We start from the raw sequence: 20456 nt of genomic DNA on the forward strand, positions 1-20456 counted from the left end.
CTATCAAATCTGGTCAAAACCGGTATCACAGGGACACTAGGTAGTTGATCTAATTCATATGGAGCAAGTAAATATAAGGACAATGCTAATTTAGAGATTTAGAGAGATAATTTAGAGAGATGTGATTAATAGACTGTTTCTGTATGAACGAACTCTATCTATCGACTGAAATGCACAGAAACAGCTGATTTTTGGTTATAAGTTCAGCTGTTTGTTTCCATTTCAGTCGATTGATAGAGTTGGTTCGACATACACACTGAAAAAAAGCATGCCCGGTTCCAAAGATTTTGTCTTTACTTTAAAAAATTTGGTATTGCTTCCGAGCCAAAGAAGCGGAGAATACAAGTAAGGATACTTTTAAGACACAATTCTCTTTTAAATTTTGGTTTTGTGTACTTGCTTCTAAGAAACTAATTTTAATTTTTTCAGCTTTTTTTCTTCATAGTTGTCGAGTTAACGACAACTATGTCGAGTTAACGACAACTTTATTTTCTAAACTAAGACTCGACTTCCAGTAGAAACTATGCTATGTTTCAAGTAAAAACCGTCTTTAAAATAAAGTTCTGAAAAACATGTCCTACATTTGAACGATTTTTTGCTTTGTAGTCAAGATGCAAAAAGACAACATATTTAAAGACAATTTCATTAAATTTAAAGAATTTTTCTGAATTATTAAAGTCAAGTTGACCTTAGACCAAACATTTTTTCTTTCAGTTATGATACCCATTTTTAAGTGAAATCACTTAATTGTAAGGATAATACGACTTCATTGAAAAGTTTATCGACTTTTGGACAAGGACAAAAACTTTATATTAGAGAAATGCTTCTTCTAAGCAAAATTTGCATTCGTATTTTAATGACATGAAATCTTTGACCTCACGACAATATTTTTTCAGTGCAGAAACAGGCTATAAGAAAATCTGCCTATTTTGACCACAACTGTATAGGTCGACAGTAGTAAGAGCTATTACTCTGTGGACAGTGTTTGCTATGCTCATTGAAAAAACAGCAGTCGACTTGTGCTGTTATATTTTTGTACTTCAGGAAACAATAAATAGAACAAGTATATACGGCCGTAAGTTCGGCCAAGCCGAATCTTATGTACCCTCCGCCATGGAAACTTCTACGAAAGACTGTCATCCACAATCGAAATACTTGGGTTGTGGTATCTTAAAACTTCTTAACATCGTTTTCTAAATTGTGAGTTAGCCCATACGTAACTATAGACCGATATGGACCTAGTTAGACATGGTTCTTAACGACCATATACTAGCACAATGTACCAAATTTCAACTCACTCGGATGAAATTTGCTCCTCCAAGAGGCTCCAAAACCAAATCTCGGGATCGGTTTATATGGGGATATATATGATTATGGACTGATATGGACCACTTCTGGCATGGTTGTTAAATATCATATACGATCACCACGTACCAAATTTCAAGCAGATCGGATAAATTTTGCTTCTCCAAAAGGCACCGGAGGTCAAATATGGGGATCGATTTATATGGGAGCTATATATAATTATGGGTTGATAGGAACCAATTCCTGCATGGTTGTTGGATGCCATATACTAACATCACGTACCAAATTTCAACCGAATGGGAAGAATTTTGCTCTTCCAAGGTGGTCTAGAGGTCAAATCTGGGGATCGGTTTATATGGGGCCTATATATAATTATGGACCGATTTCGACAAATTTTTGCATGGGAGTTTTAGGCCATATATTAACACCACGCCGTTCGGACTCGGCTATAAAAAGGAGGTCCCTTGTCATTGAGCTTAACATGGAATCGGGCAGCACTCAGTGATAAGAGAGAAGTTCACCACTGTGGTATCACAATGGACTGAATAGTCTAAGTGAGCCTGATACATCGGGCTACCACATAACCTAACCTAACACCACGTACCAAATTTCAACTGAATCAGATGAATTTTGGTCTTCCAAGAGGCTCCGGAGGTCAAATCTGGTGATCGGTTTATATGGGGGCTATATATAATTATGGACCGATGTGGACCAATTTTTGCATGGTTGTTAGAGACCATATACTAACACCATGTACCAAATTTCAGCCGGATCGGATGAAATTTGCTTCTCTTAGAGGCCTCGCAAGCCAAATCGGGGGATCGGTTTATATGGGGACTATATATAATTATGGACCGATGTGGACCATTTTTTGCAAATTTGTTAGAGACCATATACTAACACCATGTACCAAATTTCAGCCGGATCGGATGAAATTTGCTTCTCTTAGAGGCCTCGCAAGCCAAATCGGGGGATCGGTTTATATGGGGGCTATATATAATTATGGACCGATATGGACCAATTTTTGCATGGTTGTTGGAGACCATATACTAACACCATGTACCAAATTTCAGATGGATCGGATGAAATTTGCTTCTCTTAGAGGCCTCGCAAGCCAAATTTGGGGGTCCGTTTATATGGGGGTTATACGTAAAAGTGGACCGATATGGCCCATTTGCAATACCATCCGACCTACATCAATAACAACTAATTGTGCCAAGTTTCAAGTCGATTGCTTGTTTCGTTCGGAAGTTAGCATGATTTCAAGAGACGGACGGACGGGCATGCTCAGATCGACTCAGAATTTCACCACGACCCAGAATATATATACTTTATGGGGTCTTAGAGCAATATTTGGATGTGTTACAAACGGAATGACAAAGTTAATATACCCCCCATCCTATGGTGGAGGGTATAAAAATGTTTATGTTTTAAAATGTTAACCAAAGTGCATTTAAGAATCAAGAATAGTTTTTTATATATTCCCACACTCTAATATCCTAAAAATTTCCTAAATATGATCAACAAACATTTTGTTTGCAGCTATGTCTTAAATTGATAAAAAAAATCTAATTTTTTGGATTTCTCAATGCATTGTTTTTATTGTGTTATCGTAAAAATTTCCTAAATATGATCAACAAACATTTTGTTTGCAGCTATGTCTTAAATTGAAAAAAATCAAATTTTTTGGATTTCTCAATGCATTGTTTTTATTTAACTTTTTTTAGTTTCAGCCAAACTAAAACCTATTTTCGTGTAGTCCCTTTTAAGCAGACATTCTGCTGTTTTAGAAAACTTCTGCTGTGTCTACTAACAAATTTCTTTGGGTGTAATATTTTTCAGCTATTGTGCCCAAATCGGAAAGCGTTTCCCCAATTTAAATAAAAATTCTCTCCAAAATTTAAAAAAATCACGATTTTGTTAAAAATAATAAGCCAAAATTATTGATTTACCTACACGCAGAGAAGAAAAATGATTATTACGATCGTATTCGACGAGCACAATAATATGTTAGGAGCTTTTTTGCGGCGACCATGTAACTTTTTCACCTGCAACCATGCTGGCTCAGTGAACATAGTTCTATGAAAAATAAAACTGTCCTCATCTATAATGTTATTATATTGATAAAAACAATTTTGTTTGAATCAAAAGACGATAATCACGATCAAAAATGTTATGGTATCCGTCAAAAATGTTTTTCTTCCAGTTGAAAGAACATGGTCGCAACCTAAAATGTTCTTTATGAAAAAACTATTTTGGTCGTCGAAAAAGGGAGCCACTTGAGAAAAGAAAAAAAAACGTATTAACTTTTTTATTTTTATTAATTTATAAGCTAATTACTTGTTTATTTGTATTTTTAATGTCGTGCAGGCAAACATCGCATATTTTTTATACACTCTATTTTAGTTCAATTTCAAAAATAAGTAATCATTCCATATTTACGTCGTTCCCATTAAATGCCATAAAGCAAAATGCAGTAATTCCATATTTTCCGTCCATTCGAAGCAACACTCGACTGACGCGCAAAATGAAAATCGTGTGTACATGCTCAAAGTTTTTACAAAATTCTTTTCGCTGCAAAAAATGTAATGGGCAGGTACAATATTTTCCCGAATTGGACTCCAATTCTATCATTTAAATAATAGAACAAACATAACATAAAAATTTTACATGGTCACCATCCAAAAATAATATTTTGCTCTTGAAACATGTTTGAGATGATCATATTCCTTCCCTGGGTGTATTCTCATCTATTTCGTTTTCAATTGACTCGAATTCATCCTGTGAAGAAATTGGAAAATTATCTTCTTATATGTTACATGGAGATAAATAAGATTTCACAACGGGTTTTAATTCTCTTTGTTTTTGGTGTTTAGAAATGACGCAATGCCCACAAAGTTTATATGTTACTTACGGTATGGTTACACTGGGCAAATAACATACTTGACACAAATTAAAAAAAGAATTCGTCGCCATGTGAAACCAACGAACATATTTAGCTTATATTGGATATATTACATCAGAAGAGGAGTATTATTCAAAAACGGTATTCAGATATTTCGAAAGTACACCTGGAAAAAAGTTTGACACTCATTTTGGGTAAATATTTGCCCATACCAAATATGTAATGTATAAACAAACGCTCTCTAAGAATAATTGGATCAAGCACGCGCAGTATCTACACGGATGAAAAAGACTGTTTTTCATATGTTTGGCTATAAACATTATATGTTTGGAACACAAATTTTTAAACACAATATTTTTGAGGGCAAGCATATAATGTTCATAAACTATCATAACATGTTTGGGACATATATGCTAATATGTTAGAACATATTATGTTTGGGACATAAAATGTTTGTAAATATAATATGCTTGGATGCAAACATATATTAATTTAGAAATAGCCTATAAACATATATGTGTTTAGTAGCTTGGAGCGCTATTTAACAGGGAGCGATATTGAATTAAGTTGGTGGTTGTTGCTTGTTATTACAAAATTAACATTTTATTTTTCCTTGGGCAATTGATCAGCTACTTCTTTGATCCTTACAAACTGTGTGGTCCGCTGTTCGAATCCCCGTCCGGCAAAAGGTAAAATTAAAATAAAAAAAATCATACAATTGAATAATTTCTTCTACAATGTTTGTATTACAGAAAAATGTGCTAAGAACTAAAAAATCTCGTGGAAGTGAGAAAGATGTGGGGGAATATACAATTGGGCAGAAACAAAATTTTGAGCATTTAGGTCGAAAACCTATGTTGTTAGCACCTATATTACCTGTTTATTTTCATAATTCATTATGATTGTAAATATATAAATAAATAAATAAAATTTTGAGCACAATATTTTTTGGGAGAATTTTTTTTAAGCATATAATATTTTTGGGTACAAAATGCTTCCAAACATATTATATGTTCACATAATAACATATTGTTTTTTGGAAGACAACATTATTGAATTTGGATGCAAAAATACAAAATGTTTGGAACTTAGACTACCCAAACACATATTGTTTAGACCAATATGCTTTCAAACATATTATATATTGGAAGAGATCAAACATATAAATGTTTGGGCAATACCCAAAAATGTATATGCTTGAAGCAAAATATGTTTGGGAGTATATGTTACAGAAGCGATTTTTTGTGAGCGTGTACCAGGGATGGAAAATACAATTTTTAAACAAGTATATACGGCCGTAAGTTCGGCCAGGCCGAATCTTATGTACCGTCCACCATGGATTGCGTAGAAACTTCTACGAAAGACTGTCATCCACAATCGAATTACTTGGGTTGTGGTATCTTCTTAACATCGTTTTCTAAGTTGTGAGTTAGTCCATACGTGGTAGAGAGCCAGAATTGAAATATGGGGGTCGCTTATATGGGGGCTATATACAATTATGAACTTGATATGGACCAATTTTTTGTGATTGGGGATCGATTTATCTGAGGGCTATATATAACTATATACCGATATGGACCTAGTTACACGCTCACAAAAAATCGCTTCTGTAACATATACTCCCAAACATATTTTGCTTCAAGCATATATATTTTTGGGTATTGCCCAAACATTTATATGTTTGATCTCTTCCAATATATAATATGTTTGAAAGCATATTGGTCTAAACAATATATGTTTGGGTAGTCTAAGTTCCAAACATTTTGTATTTTTGCATCCAAATTCAATAATGTTGTCTTCCAAAAAACAATATGTTATTATGTGAACATATAATATGTTTGGAAGCATTTTGCACCCAAAAATATTATATGCTTAAAAAAAATTCTCCCAAGCAATATTGTGCTCAATATTTTATTTATTTATTTATATATTTACAATCATAATGAATTATGAAAATAAACAGGTAATATAGGTGCTAACAACATAGGTTTTCGACCTGAATGCTCAAAATTTTGTTTCTGCCCAATTGTATATTCCCCCACATCTTTCTCACTTCCACGAGATTTTTTTGTTCTTAGCACCTTTTTCTGTAATACAAACATTGTAGAAGAAATTATTCAATTGTATGATTTTTTTATTTTAATTTTACGTTTTGCCGGACGGGGATTCGAACAGCGGACCACACAGTTTGTACGGATCAAAGAAGTAGCTGATCAATTGCCCAAGGAAAAATAAAATGGTAATTTTGTAATAACAAGCAACAACCACCAACTTAATTCAATATCGCTCCCTGTTAAATAGCGCTCCAAGCTACTAAACACATATATGTCTATAGGCTATTTCTAAATTAATATATGTTTGCATCCAAGCATATTATATTTACAAACATTTTATGTCCCAAACATAATATGTTCTAACATATTAACATATATGTCCCAAACATGTTATGCTAGTTTATGAACATTATATGCTTGCACTCAAAAATATTGTGTTTAAAAATTTGCGTTCCAAACATATAATGTTTATAGCCAAACATATGAAAAACAGTCTTTTTCATCCGTGTAGGCATGGTTGTTAGCGGCCATATACTAGCACAATGTACCAAATTTCAACTGACTCGGATGAAATTTGATCCTCCAAGAGGCTCCAAAACCAAATCTCGGGATCGGTTTATATGGGGGCTATATATGATTGTGGACTGATATGGACCACTTTTGGCATGACTGTTAAATATCATATACTACCACCACGTACCAAATTTCAACCAGATCGGATGAATTTAGCACCTCCAAAAGGCACCGGAGTCAAATCTGGGGATCGGTTTATATGGGGGATATATATAATTTGGACTGATATGAACCAATTCATGCATGGTTGTTTGAGGCCATATATTAACACTACGTACCAAATTTCAACTGAATCAGATGAATTTTTGTCTTCCAAGAGGCTCCAGATGTCAAATCTGGTGAACGGTTTATATGGGGGCTATATATAATTATGTACCCATTTTTTTGCATGGTCATTAGAGACCACGTATACTAACACCATGTACCAAATTTCAGCCGGATTGGATGAAATTTGCATCTCTTAGAGACTCCGCAAGCCAAATCGGGGGATCGGTTTATATGGGGCTATATATAATTATTGACCGATGTAGACCAATTTTTGCATAGTTGTCAGATACCATATACTTACACCATGTTCAGCCGGATCGGATGAAATTTGCTTCTCTTAGAGGCTCCGCAAGCCAAATCGGGGTATCTGTTTATATGGGAGCTATATATAATTATGGACCAATTTTTGCATGGTTGTTAGAGATCATATGCTGACACCATGTACCAAATTTCAGCCGGATCGAATGAAACTTGTTTCTCTTAGAGTCCCCGCAAGCCAAATTTGGGGGTCCGTTTATATGGGGGCTATACGTAAAAGTGGACCGATATGCCCCATTTGCAATACCATCCGACCTACATCAATAACAACTTCTTGTGCCAAGTTGCAAGTCGATAGCATGTTTCGTTCGGAAGTTAGCGTGATTTCAACAGACGGACGGACATGCTCATATCGACTCAGAATTTCACCACGACCCAGAATATATATACTTTATGGGGTCTTAGAGCAATATTTCGATGTGTTACAAACGGAATGACAAAGTTAATATACCTCCATCCTATGGCGAAGGGTATAAAAAGTACAAAAAGGTGTTTTTTTGAGCGAAAAAGTACTTTTCACTAAATTTCAACAAAAAAATCCATTGGAAGATTATTGACAAGAGCTGCCTTAGACTGCATTTTAAAGAAAATAAAATTTTGTATGTCCAATCCCCAATTTTAAACATTTTTTGTTTTATATTTATATCCGCTTACAAAGACTACCGTAGTAGTCGAATTGTAATGACGGTCGCCACAGCTGGCAGAATTATACTGTTTGGTAGATTGGTAAAATGCATGGTACTTCATTTTTTTTTTTGGGGGGGGGGGGGGGGTTTTGATTAATTATTGGCAATGTCTATTCGACATTAAAACGCCAGGTTGTAGACATCGATCGATGTAGACTCCATACTACACCGGAAAGAAAAAAGAAAAACATTCGTTGAGCCAGGAAAACCACAAGGCCCCGATTATGGATAATCGAACCCGATTTAAGTAAAACTCCAAAAACCAGGTGTGAGTGGTATAACTAGTGCATATTAACAGTAAAAAACGAATATTAGACGTCATCTACCCATTATCAGCAGTACAAAAATGTAGATATTAAATACCATAAATGAATCGACAGCATAAACTTATGCAGGTATATATATATAAAACTATATATATGTATATATCACAGATCAATTGTGTCATCACATAGCATCGAATCGGAATAAACCATAAAATATCACAGATTATTTCCATATCAGTCTTGTCAGTAGCAATCAAATTGAAACGTTAATTTCAATGATAAAATTAGCGAGCGATTTGTATAAATCAACATCCTTTGTCGCAAGAATCTCATGGACATCATTAAAACGGCTAAACATGTTATATTTCAATCTCAAATCGTTAAATTTTCTGCATTCAAAAATCGTATGATGCGTTGACTCCGCATCAAAACATACATTGCACACATCTGAGCTAATGGCTCCAATTTTCATCAGAAATGGTTTGTCATACGTGCGGGCTGTGAACAGACGATTGATTATTTTGGCTTCTTGGGGGTTGACCATAGATTTCGAAAACCACGTCTTCTTTCTAACATCATCAATTAATTTGCTGGCTCTTACACTCTTGCTAAGAGCAATTTTCTTGTATTCAGAATTCCAACTATTCCACAGGGACGTTCGGATCATGTTCAGGCCCTCTTCAGGTGTAAGTTTCGGCTCAATGGGAGCACCAAGCTCCGCAGCAAGCTTAGCTGTTTCATCTGCGCTCTCATTAATGCTTAGTCATCTGTGTCGTGGAATCCAGACAACATGACATTTGTTGATATTAGATTCGTGAAGTTTTTGATGAAATAGTTCAGCAATGTAATTCTTAGTGTTATCACTGGCAATAATCTTGCACGCAGCAAGGCTATCCGTGAACAGTACACAATTATCATCTTCGTCTTCAATGGCAACCTCCAGAGCCTTCAATAAGGCCCATAACTCTCCAAAAGTGGATGAAGCAGCGAAACCGATTCTGAAAAGAAAACGTTGATTCGTAGACACATTGACAATACCACAGCCAATTGAATGTGTAGAAACCGAAGCATCGGTAGCATAGACAGTAAAATTAAAATTCTTATAGTCAGCAATTTCGCTGAGATAGATAGATTTCAATACCTCATTGGGGTAATTCATCTTCCCGTTAGGCAACAGGTTGAGTCTGACAGACACTTTTCTAGGTGTTAAAGAATTAGAAATGTGTTTAATACTATCAAATATGTGAGGAAATTCATAGTAAACATGACTATAACTGGAGTTGACTCTTGGATTATCCGAGATTAGTCCATAAAGTACCACATCCTTGGCCTTCACCTTAATGAGTTCTTTCGCCGTAAGATAAACTGCTCTCAATTCAGGGGGGAGCTCGTGAGCCAAGGCATAAACCATATGAGTCGAGGAGGATCTGGCCACACCCAGGCTTCTCCTCAACATGTCCGTCTGCAATCTCTCTACCCTTAAGTTAACACTTTTCGGGGCATGAGCCGATGTTGTCCTGGCATATTCAATTTTCGATCTTACAATACTCTTGTATACGTTTAACGCCACATTGGGGTGCAAACCGCCTCGTATGGAAGTGAGACACTTGAGCATATTAACACGGTTTTGCGTTTCCTTCGTAATAGATTCATAATGGTACTTGATCGACAAGGAGTTGGAAATAATTCTACCCAGAAATCGAAAACTCTTCGTCTGTTCAACTCTGGTTCCTTCAATGACCAGATCAATGTTTTTGAAGCCATTTCTTGCAAAATACATCGTATTCGATTTTGAAGGGTTAAACGATAAGTTAAGAGTTTTGCAGGCGTCCATAAACTCTCTTATCTTTTCAATGAGATTAGATCTTGCCTCAGCAAAGTCCCGATGGTAAGACATAACAATAAAGTCATCTGCGTATTGAAAGATTATTGTATTTCCATCCTCTAGGGCATGTAAACCAGCTGTATATAGGTTAAACAGTAGTGGCGACAAACAGCTCCCCTGTGGCAGCCCATTGTACACAGAGACCTCTGCATCACCCAATTTGAGAACTCTATGAGAAAGAAAATTGACAATCCAATTGCAGTACGCACCATCAATGAGTTGTTTATGCAGAATATCAATCTTGACACAATTATAAGCATCACTGATGCCTAGTGAGAGAATGACAAATTTAAAGTTATTAGCCTTTAACAAAGCAACTCTGTGTAAGAGCTCATTAATGCACGTACTGGTGGAAGCGTTCTTCTTGTACGCGTAGGACCTTTTGGGTATCATATCAATGCTATCAAAGTGGCTTGTAATCCTATCTTTCACCATCAAATTAATACATTTCAGAAAAACAGATATCAATGATATCGGACGGAAGTTACTAGGATCATTATGATCCTTTTTCGGTTTCGGTATGGGGACAATCTTGATAATTCTCCAATCGTCTCGAATACTATTATTTAAAAATGCCTCATTCATCACAGCTAACAATGCACGTTTGGATATGACCGAAAGAGACTTGGTCATGTCATATGTTATTCCATCATATCCTCCAGCCGATCGTGATCTTTTTCCAGAAAGACACATCTCAAATTCATCAAATTCAAAGGAATCGATAACATTATCTACAATAGAAAACTCAACAGCTGATTTCTCACCAATTACTTGATTTTTCAGATTCTCCAGGTATTCACCATTATTTTCTCCGTTCCAGATAGTTCTTGTCGGATTGCCTCTTCCTCGAATGTTATTAATGAATTTCCAGGCACTTTTAGTATTGGGAGATTTATTTATTTCATCTAGTTTGGCAAGATAACAATTCTTCTTGGCCTCAGCAACCGCCTTCTTCCAATTAACAGTCTCTGTTCTAGCACATTCAAGATTAATGTAGGAGGGAAAAAGCCTGGCTTTCTTCGCAGCCGCCCACTGCCTGCGAAAGCAAACTTTGAGTTCATCACTCCACCAGAACTTAGGGCTACGCCCCTCTGGTATCACATACGACGCAAACTCTACTTCATCCTTCATCGACTTCTGAATAAAATCAAAATCAGGCTCCAGTTCAAGCTTCGAAAGCGACATCATAAGTTTATTCCTCGATAAAAATTTTGTCTTAGGTTTTCTTTTAGTGTTTAGTATAACCGTGATGGGGAAATGTCTGCCCCCGCCAAGATAACAGTCGCCCACATTCCATGATCCCTCCAAATCGGAACTGATGAAAGTAAGATCAAACACTGAACCCTCAGAACCATCATTCCTTCTGAAAGTGCAGCCATTAGTATTAATGCACTTTAATCTCGAATAGCCAATTATGGTCTCCAACTCTTTCCCTTTTCTATTGGTAATAGTATCACCCCAGACAGCGTTGCGGGCATTAAAATCACCCATCAGAATAACGTTCTCATGCCGATCCAAAAAATTGCATAATCTCCCAATTTCACTGGCCAGAAGATATAATGGCAGGGATGGAGGCAAGTAAACAGAAGCAATTGTAAAGTTTCTGCAAAGATTGTTCGTTTTGACTATGACAATGTCGAAGTCTGTCTCAAAGACCACTCTAGAAAATTTAATATATTTTTTAAGTCCAATGGCTACCCCCCGTAGCCATCATGCCTAAATTTCTGTACAAGATTAAAATTTATCATTCTGTTTCTATTAGTCTTGTTCTCGGAGAAAATTTCAGATAGTACTATAATATCGAAATCATAATTATTCGCATAAAATTCGAGATAATTCTTATTTTTCGTAAACGATTGAACATTATACTGTAGAATCTTTACCATGGGATGAGGAAATGGATGAAATACTAGAAGCAGTTGGATGAGGCATAAAACCACACTTGACCAGGCGCGAATTAAAATGATTGATGGCATCCATAGCAGCAGCATTGTTAGACATCTTAAAAAATCCATCATAAAAACTAGCATTTCACTGGTGAGGGTCACCAGTGAAATGCTAGTTCAAGCTCAGTAACTCTCAATTCACTAGTCATATAGACTGGAGATGAGGGCTGTGTCTCTGGAAACATTCTCGGTTGAATTTGAACACCAGGACGGTGAATGTATTCCTTCCTTTGTCTCTTAGCCACAGAGCTATACGTATATGGAGTTAAAATTTCATTAACATCTCGATCTCTGGTGTCGTCTCTCACTGGAGCAGTCCTCTGTCTTCCTTTTCCATTCGGCAACTCAGGAAAACTGGCATCGTCAGCTAACAAATCAAACCGATTTTGATTGTTATATTTCAAAAGAACTTCACATTTCGACATCTTCTTGCGCGTCATAATTCTGTTGGTCTCAATCTCTTTCTTCCAGCTCGGACATATGTCCTTATCACTAGCAAGATAACCTTTCGTCTTACATAGTAAACATTTGTTACCTCCGCATTGACCATTGCAAGCATCACTATTTGCTCCACATTTTATGCAACGCTTCTTCGACCGACATCCAAGTTTAGTGTGGCCCAAGCGACCACAGTTATGACATTACCTAATGACTGGATAGAAAGTATTAACTACCAAAACCGACTTCTCAAAAACAATCCAACTCGGATGATCATCACCAGCAAACCCAATTTTCACTGTCTCCGTGGGATGAAAGACGCCAGAATCATTCTCATCACGCCTGGTAAACCGCTTTACAGAAAGAATTTGAATACTAGAAGTTGCATTCTCCAAAATTTCCTCCTCAGTATAACACAAAGGTACATTTCTTATAACACCGAAAGTTTCAATAAAGTTTCTAGGGACAAAAGCCCTTAACTTTCTCTTCCTCAACTCTTCATTGTCTAAAAATTTATTCGCTGACTGAACATCTTCAAAAGTCAGCTTGTATAAAGTAACCCCAATGGCATCAATTTTCTTAATCTTATTAAACTCACAAGACTTAATGTATCTTATTTTTTGCACAAAATAGAGACCATTTTTCACCTTCTTATTGTACAGTTATCCACCTCAGACGTGTCTACCAATACATACGGCTCACCTGTGTGATTATTAGAATATCTTACCAAAGAATCGTTAACCCTCCTTTTCTTGCTTTCTTGCACCATCGTCTCATCACGCGGTCTTGTATTTTTTGTCACATTCACGCCTTCACCATCGTCAATCAGCCTCACATCACTCGTAGTCTCGTCAACCCCCATCTCGGTTTCTAGACCTTGATTAGCAATAGCCAGCCCACCATTTCTACCTTTTACAGGTTTTGTCAACTTCTTTTTATTACATTTATTATCAGCATCAATATGACACACAATCATAGGCTGGGCCTTCTCATCCACACCTCTTTCCATGGCCTCCACAATGGCCAACAGTTAATTTTGCACAACCACTCACACCAAATTTACAAAATTAAACAGCTCACAATCAACAAGACAAAAAAAATTGTCAAGAAGTTTCCAACTTTACAATGCAAAACGTGCACACTACTAATAGCAAATATGTTTTTCTTCACAGCACACGATGTCTACACAGCTAAGGCTCAACGAAGAATGATGGTACTTCATAAATTTTCTATAGATAACTAAAACAAAATTTTAGACAAAAATATAGAAATACAATTTTGACAATTTTTTCGATAGAATTAAAATTTTCTATAGAAATAAAATTTTGAAAAAAAATTTCTATAGAAATAAAATTTTAACAAAATTTTCAACCGAAATAAAACTTTGACAAAATTTTCTATATATATAAAAATTTGACAAAATTTCGGTAGAAATAAAATTTTGCCAAATTATCTACCGAAATAAAATATTGACAAAATTTTGTATAGAAATTGGTAAATTGCTGGAATATTTTTAGGTAGTAATTTTTTAGTCGCCATACCTTTGAGTCGAAATAAGATCCTGATTTATTTGTATGTTTATATTCTATTTACGAGTATGTAGCTTAGAGGGCATCAGGCGAAGGTGATCAAAAAATAAAATTGATATGTTGTCTTCGTTTGAACCATACAAAAACGGACTTGAATACACTATCTAAAGATGTATTTTTCAAACAAAAAATTATTAAACATTTAGAAAAATCGGGAGATAGTCAGTTAAAAAATATAAAAACGGCGGAGTGTGTTATGTGTATTTCATGTTTTAGTCTTAAGGCCGGTATTAAATTAGCTGTATCGGGTGAAAATAGTAATTTGTTCATTTAACCTTAATATTCCATAGAAAACAAATTTTTGAATTGATAATCGGCATCATTTCCCTTTGAAATTATAATAAAATGTGCCAAATGCATATTTCTTATTAGTCGGAAGCGTGACTCACGTTTCACGCATGAGTCACGAAAATTTTCGTGAGGAACGACAATTTCGTATCACGTGCACATCTCTATTTCTTATTCTGTTTAGAGAAAACTACCGCACTCAAACAAATTAACCCTCCAGGGCACTAAACTAAACCATTTAACTCTATTTGAGGTCATATCAATTATTATGCATAAGGATTTACTAAACTCTTATTTCCCACAAAAGCGCCCACCTTGAACTTCGGCGCTTTTTGCTATTATGAACTCTTCTTTTATTATGAAATCTTTTTCCTTTAAACTACGAAACTTTCTTTAATATTTTCTTTAAAAAAAATATATATAAATATGTCTAAAAAAATTCTTGAATTTGTCGTAAAATATTTACTTATATTCATATCGGCGTGTTAGTGGAATTTGTATTATAGTTCAGTTAAAATTTTCCACATTTTCCTTCGTGGTAAGTTCAAATATTTTTGAGCGTATAAATGGCAATGCTATTTGCACAAAGGATCTTGCCTTTGCTCATCTAAGTACAATTTTTGAATAATTTCTCCTTAAAGTATTTACACATTATGTGTAGAAACTAAGTACGTATAATTTTTCTTGAGTCGAATTTCCTAGCTCCGCCTATGAGAGCAAGTATTGGCCAATACTTGGCTTTGGCAAAAGCATACTTTAATGCAACTTGGTAAGCGAGCGTGGTTGCACTAAATAGTCTCCCGCTTACTTAATTTGTTAATTTTAGATTTAATATCGCCAAAATTAATATATGAAAATTAGCTGAATTTTGCTCCGAACAGACAACGCAGAAAATTACTACTTACAGTATACAGTGATCTTAGTACTGCTTCCAAATATATTTTGCTGGGTGTTTTACTAAATGTAGAATACAGTAAAATCAATCCTTTGACAAAAGCTAACATATAAATGTATTTAGAAACGGCCGAATTGTCAGTGTATTATTAACGAAAATAGGGCTGTTTTCTTTTAGCACTGCCCAATAAATACAAACGTTTGAAAAATGCTAAATTTCAACAATTTTTCAAACATTTTTTCAAAGGATTGGGGTAATATTCAAGTTGAGAAATTATTGAGAAAATCGCATTCTCAACAAAAACAGACATTACCCTCAACAGTGAAATTCAACACATTAGCAATACTATCTCATGTGTTATCCTCAAATTGAAATGCATCGCTACTCAATAATTTGTCAAACAATTTTCGATGCGAGTCAAATTCAAAATTAACATCGTTGCAAATACTTTTCAACCTAAATTTGTATGAATGATATTCCCACTTCAAATTGAAAGTTAAAGCCAAAATTCTATGAATTTTGTATAATTTATTCATTTTCATCAAAATAAAATATATAATAATACACTACACTACATAATACACTACAATACCAACTGATAAATAATAATCTTATTAAACATATCAAGAAATAAGAACAAAAAAAAACAAACAACAAAACTTTAAATATCTTAAACATTATTAGTAAACACTTTTGCATTGTAGACACTACAGCATTAAAATTTATTAACATGCGGGCAATTTGAAATTAGGAACGTACTGGACCGCGTGTTAGAATTGATTTCCAGCAGAAGGAATTCACAAAATATACATTTTAAACTGATAATAGCATATGAATTAAACTGACGATGTGATGCACATTTTCATCCAGAAGTTGTTGATTTCAACAATTTGTTGTTTTTAACAATTTTAATTGGTTACACTTGTAATGTCTCTGGAAACTTTTTCTTGTCGATAAGCCACTCATTTTTCATTGGTCAGTTTCTTAATGTTTGCAAGAATGTAGCATCCAAAGATTTTAGTTTTCTGCAAAGAGATTTAAATTTAGTAAATTCTCTAAAGGTTCATTCGCCCGAACCGAAACATGTACAGTCCAGGCGTGTATAGATTTGTATCTGGCGTTTTCTTTTCAATGGCTGTATTAACCATGTTCCTTAATCTGTATCTGTCCATAAAGCTCGAAAAATAATTGTATAATCACTTACCTATTTTTATAAACTATTTGGTTATTTGTCTAAAATTTTCCATTTTTTTTATTTCTTGCAAATGACCACGAACTTCGTTGCACAAATAAATATTGAAAACCACATGGTTTTTTCGTTGCATTTTAGGGTAGTGTTTTGTCAAAGTTTTCTAATATTATCTTCAACACCTTTTCAAAGATTTCGTCAATATTTTGGGAAATTTGAAGTAATTCGTAAATAATTTGAAGATGTATTGAAGATGAGCTATTTCAAGTCAAGTTGAATTTATGTTGAAAATTATATTTACCCTCAAACTGAAAAGTTGTTGCATTTGAAAAACGCTCATCCTGTGTTTATTGGGTGTATACCCAGAACTTCTCCAAAAAAAAATGCAACACTGTCATCAGCTGTTTAATAACAATCACAGAAAAGAAGTGAAATTTTGCATTTTTAATGAATGAAATGCTCCAATTAGTAATAAATATTCACTGCTGCGGTTATTCATGACACTGTACCACTTTGAATTTCATGTTTTTCGATAAATTAGTCACAATAAATTGTTATTGTGAATCGAAGAAGCGTCACTTTATCAAAATACAATCTGGCAACATCGGCGCGACTTGCACTGATGAGATGTTCTGGATAGAACACCAGTACTACGATATTCTGGATAGCCCATACAAATGTTGCATCCAGTGTTAAAAGAAAACAGCCCTAACGTTGTAGCCTTAAAGGTGGATGGAAACCGTTAATAAAATAATAGTAACAATTCAAAGAGTTTATTATTTTTTTTTTTTATATGAATTATTAAAGAAAAGTGTATGTTAGCGTTTTACAATCCGCATTCCAACACTTCTTACATTTTAACATTTATACACCCAGAAACCCCTAACCCTTCTTTAAGTTAAAATGAACTCATTGTGAAGAAAGTTGAACTTCGTATAGCGCCAAAGACATTTTTATTTTTTTTTTTGAACGATGTGATTTTCGTTAAAATTAGGTAGAATGCATATATTAGTTAACATTCCATATATTAGTTAACATTTTTCTATATTTATGTACCACTATACTACAGAATGAAACAATTTAACTGAATTGAATTTATATATGTGGAATGATTTTATTGAACTTTTTTCATTCATTGGGACAAATCTTACATATTTGTGGTAAACCTTTTTACTTCAAACTTAGAACTGCTTACTTTCGTTTTTAAATACAATTTTATTTATTTATATAGGTATTTTTTCTTCAATAAAATACACGTTTTATTAATATATTAAATATATTTATTAAGAATCAACAGCATCGACTGGCCTTGAAATATTAGTTTATTATTCCACTATTTCCATGCCATCAACTGTAATCGCATTTTTTCTTCTTTTGTGCCTTTCACTTTTAATAAGTTGCTGCGTACCGATTTTGTCCTCCTTTTATGTTACAATTCCAATACCTTTAAATATAAAAAAATCATAAACCAATTTTTCCCAAAAGGTTAGCGTCACTGAATGTTACCTGTTAATTGAAGATTCCAAAATGAAGACGAATGAAGGGGTTGTTATTCTGTTTTCTTTCCTTATACACCATCACGAACATAATTTTTTCTCACAAATATTTTATGTATTTTATTTTTTATTTATTATATTATTTTACTATATTGTTTTTTAACAATCTCCCGGTATACCATAACAACGCGATTCCAACTAAAAAAACAACCCACGCGCAAACATAACGATTACATCGATGACAGGTATCGATTGCAGGTGGATAAAAGAAATATAGGAAAATTTCCTATATTCTAACAAGTGTGTCTCCTTAAGTTTTAAAAGGATTGAATAAAATTTTCTTGTTCAGTAGTAAATTCTTATACCCAGCGAAGAAAACAGTATTAATCAAATTCCACGCCTTATTCTAGTTAATGAACTATTCCTAATTGCTTTCAGTTTAGGATTTTTTTACTGAAGCAAGTAAATTTTACTATTTAAAAAAAATGAACTTAATGGAAATAAATTGGTTAAACTAAATTGATGAACATTTTTTCCTTTAGTTCCGTAGACACTTTTTTCTGGGTGTACATTTTTCATATTTGGTTCGAAGGTGATTTCAAGTGACCCACTTTATCTTATACATATGAAAAAATTGTAATTTTTATTTGTAAAACATTTTAAAATTCTTCTTTTATTGCTTTTTTATTTTATTCCTTTTTTATGCAGTTCCTATAGAAATGTCGATACTACTGAAGGAGCATTTTAACCGATGGTATTCACTGAAAGCTTACTATACATCAATCACTCTCCTTGATCTCCCAATATCGGTATAGTAATAAGAATAATCACATGTAAGAGGAGTTAACTTTTTTGTACTTACAGATTTTTGGAAGTCTCATATTCTCCGTAATAATATATTTATGGAGTTATCAACCGATGGAGTGGAGTCGTTTCTGGATGTTCTTTGCAATTAGTGTCTTAACTGTGTTTGTTGGGCAGAGCTTTGGTTTGATGATAGGCGCCTGGTTCAACGTAGTCAATGGCACATTCCTGGCACCCGTACTCACCATCCCAATGATGATGTTTGCTGGTTTTGGTGTAACGTTGCGTGATCTACCCATCTACTTGAAGTGGGGCAGTCATATATCGTACTTGCGATATGGTCTTGAGGGTTTCGTCTCAGCCATTTATGGAAATGACCGTGGTACCTTGGATTGTAATGAAGCTCCTTACTGTCACTATCGGTAAGCATTATTGTAATGATAAAAATGTTTTCTATATTAATAGCCTCGTTTTCATCTCCTAGTTACCCAAAGAAATTTTTAGATGAAATTACCATGACTGGAGATCAATTCTGGAATGATATTATTGCGTTGGGCATTATAATTCTAATTTTCAGAGTAGCTGCCTTCGTAGTTTTGAAAGCCAAGATCAAGTCCGTGAAATAGATAATAAAGTATTGTGGTGCTTTGATTTGTTTGTGCAATGGTTACCATTTCGATTTGTATTAGTTTTACGAGTAATTAACTATGAATATTCATTTATGTTCTTTATTTAATAGTTATATTTCTGTATTTTACAAGACCTCTTTACAATGCTTATTTTTAATTATTATTTAATGCCAAATAGTTGTATTCTCTTTGGAAGTTGCAACTTTTCCTATATTTTTGAGTAAGCTTCAATTACATTCCAATAATAATAAACAAAGTTCTATGCTTTTTGGGACAATAAATATATACATACACTGGAAAAAAATATTTATCTGATATAAAAGTTTGTGGAACGTAAATTTTGGAACCCAAAATTATACAATGTCAGGGACAAATTCCTTTAAAATAAAGAAATTTCAATCAAAGCGAAATACCAAATATTTTGTTTATTTTTTTTTTTTGTTTTGTTATATTTAGGAGACTTATCATCGAAATATGTGTTTCACCGTTTAAGTCAAATATATTTGAAGTCAAGCATATTTAATAACGTACTTTAAGTATTACAAAAACAAAAATGTCAGCCGCCATATTGCCATTTTGATTGTCAGTCAAACTGAATCATTTCTCAGCAAGTGGCAAATGTTTGCTTCGAAATATGAGATAATATATAACGACTCGCATCAATTACACACTGTTAGAAAAATATGTTTTTCATATGTTCCGATATAAACAAAATGTGTTTCGGGCACAATTTATAAACACAATATAACACTAAATGTTTGGGACACATATGTTAATATGTTAGAATCATTAGCGTAGCTAGACAATTTTCCTAGGGGGGGGGGGGGGCTATAGCCCCCCTAGCTAAAAATTTATGGACTGAACTTATAGGTTCAATTAATGTTTTATTTCATAAAATTTAATAAAAAATTAGACATCAAAAT

The 20456-nt window shown here is 34.0% G+C and overlaps 1 protein-coding gene across 4 annotated transcripts in view; it reads left to right on the forward strand.

Annotated features, from left to right (window-relative positions):
* Nucleotides 1-19837, forward strand: part of LOC142225572 (ATP-binding cassette sub-family G member 4) — a 196468-nt gene extending 176631 nt beyond the window's left edge. For all 4 annotated transcript variants that reach the window (XM_075295354.1, XM_075295358.1, XM_075295355.1 and 1 more), the window contains exons 8-10: nt 18809-18909; nt 18965-19326; nt 19389-19837. In XM_075295354.1, coding sequence (XP_075151469.1) covers nt 18809-18909; nt 18965-19326; nt 19389-19530 — 605 coding nt within the window. In that variant the 3' untranslated portion in view covers nt 19531-19837. The remainder of the gene's footprint in view (nt 1-18808; nt 18910-18964; nt 19327-19388) is intronic.
* Nucleotides 19838-20456: the final 619 nt, after the last annotated feature.

The sequence above is a fragment of the Haematobia irritans genome, chromosome 2, assembly GCF_050003625.1.
Source record: "Haematobia irritans isolate KBUSLIRL chromosome 2, ASM5000362v1, whole genome shotgun sequence".
In the NCBI taxonomy this organism is placed as follows: domain Eukaryota; kingdom Metazoa; phylum Arthropoda; class Insecta; order Diptera; family Muscidae; genus Haematobia; species Haematobia irritans.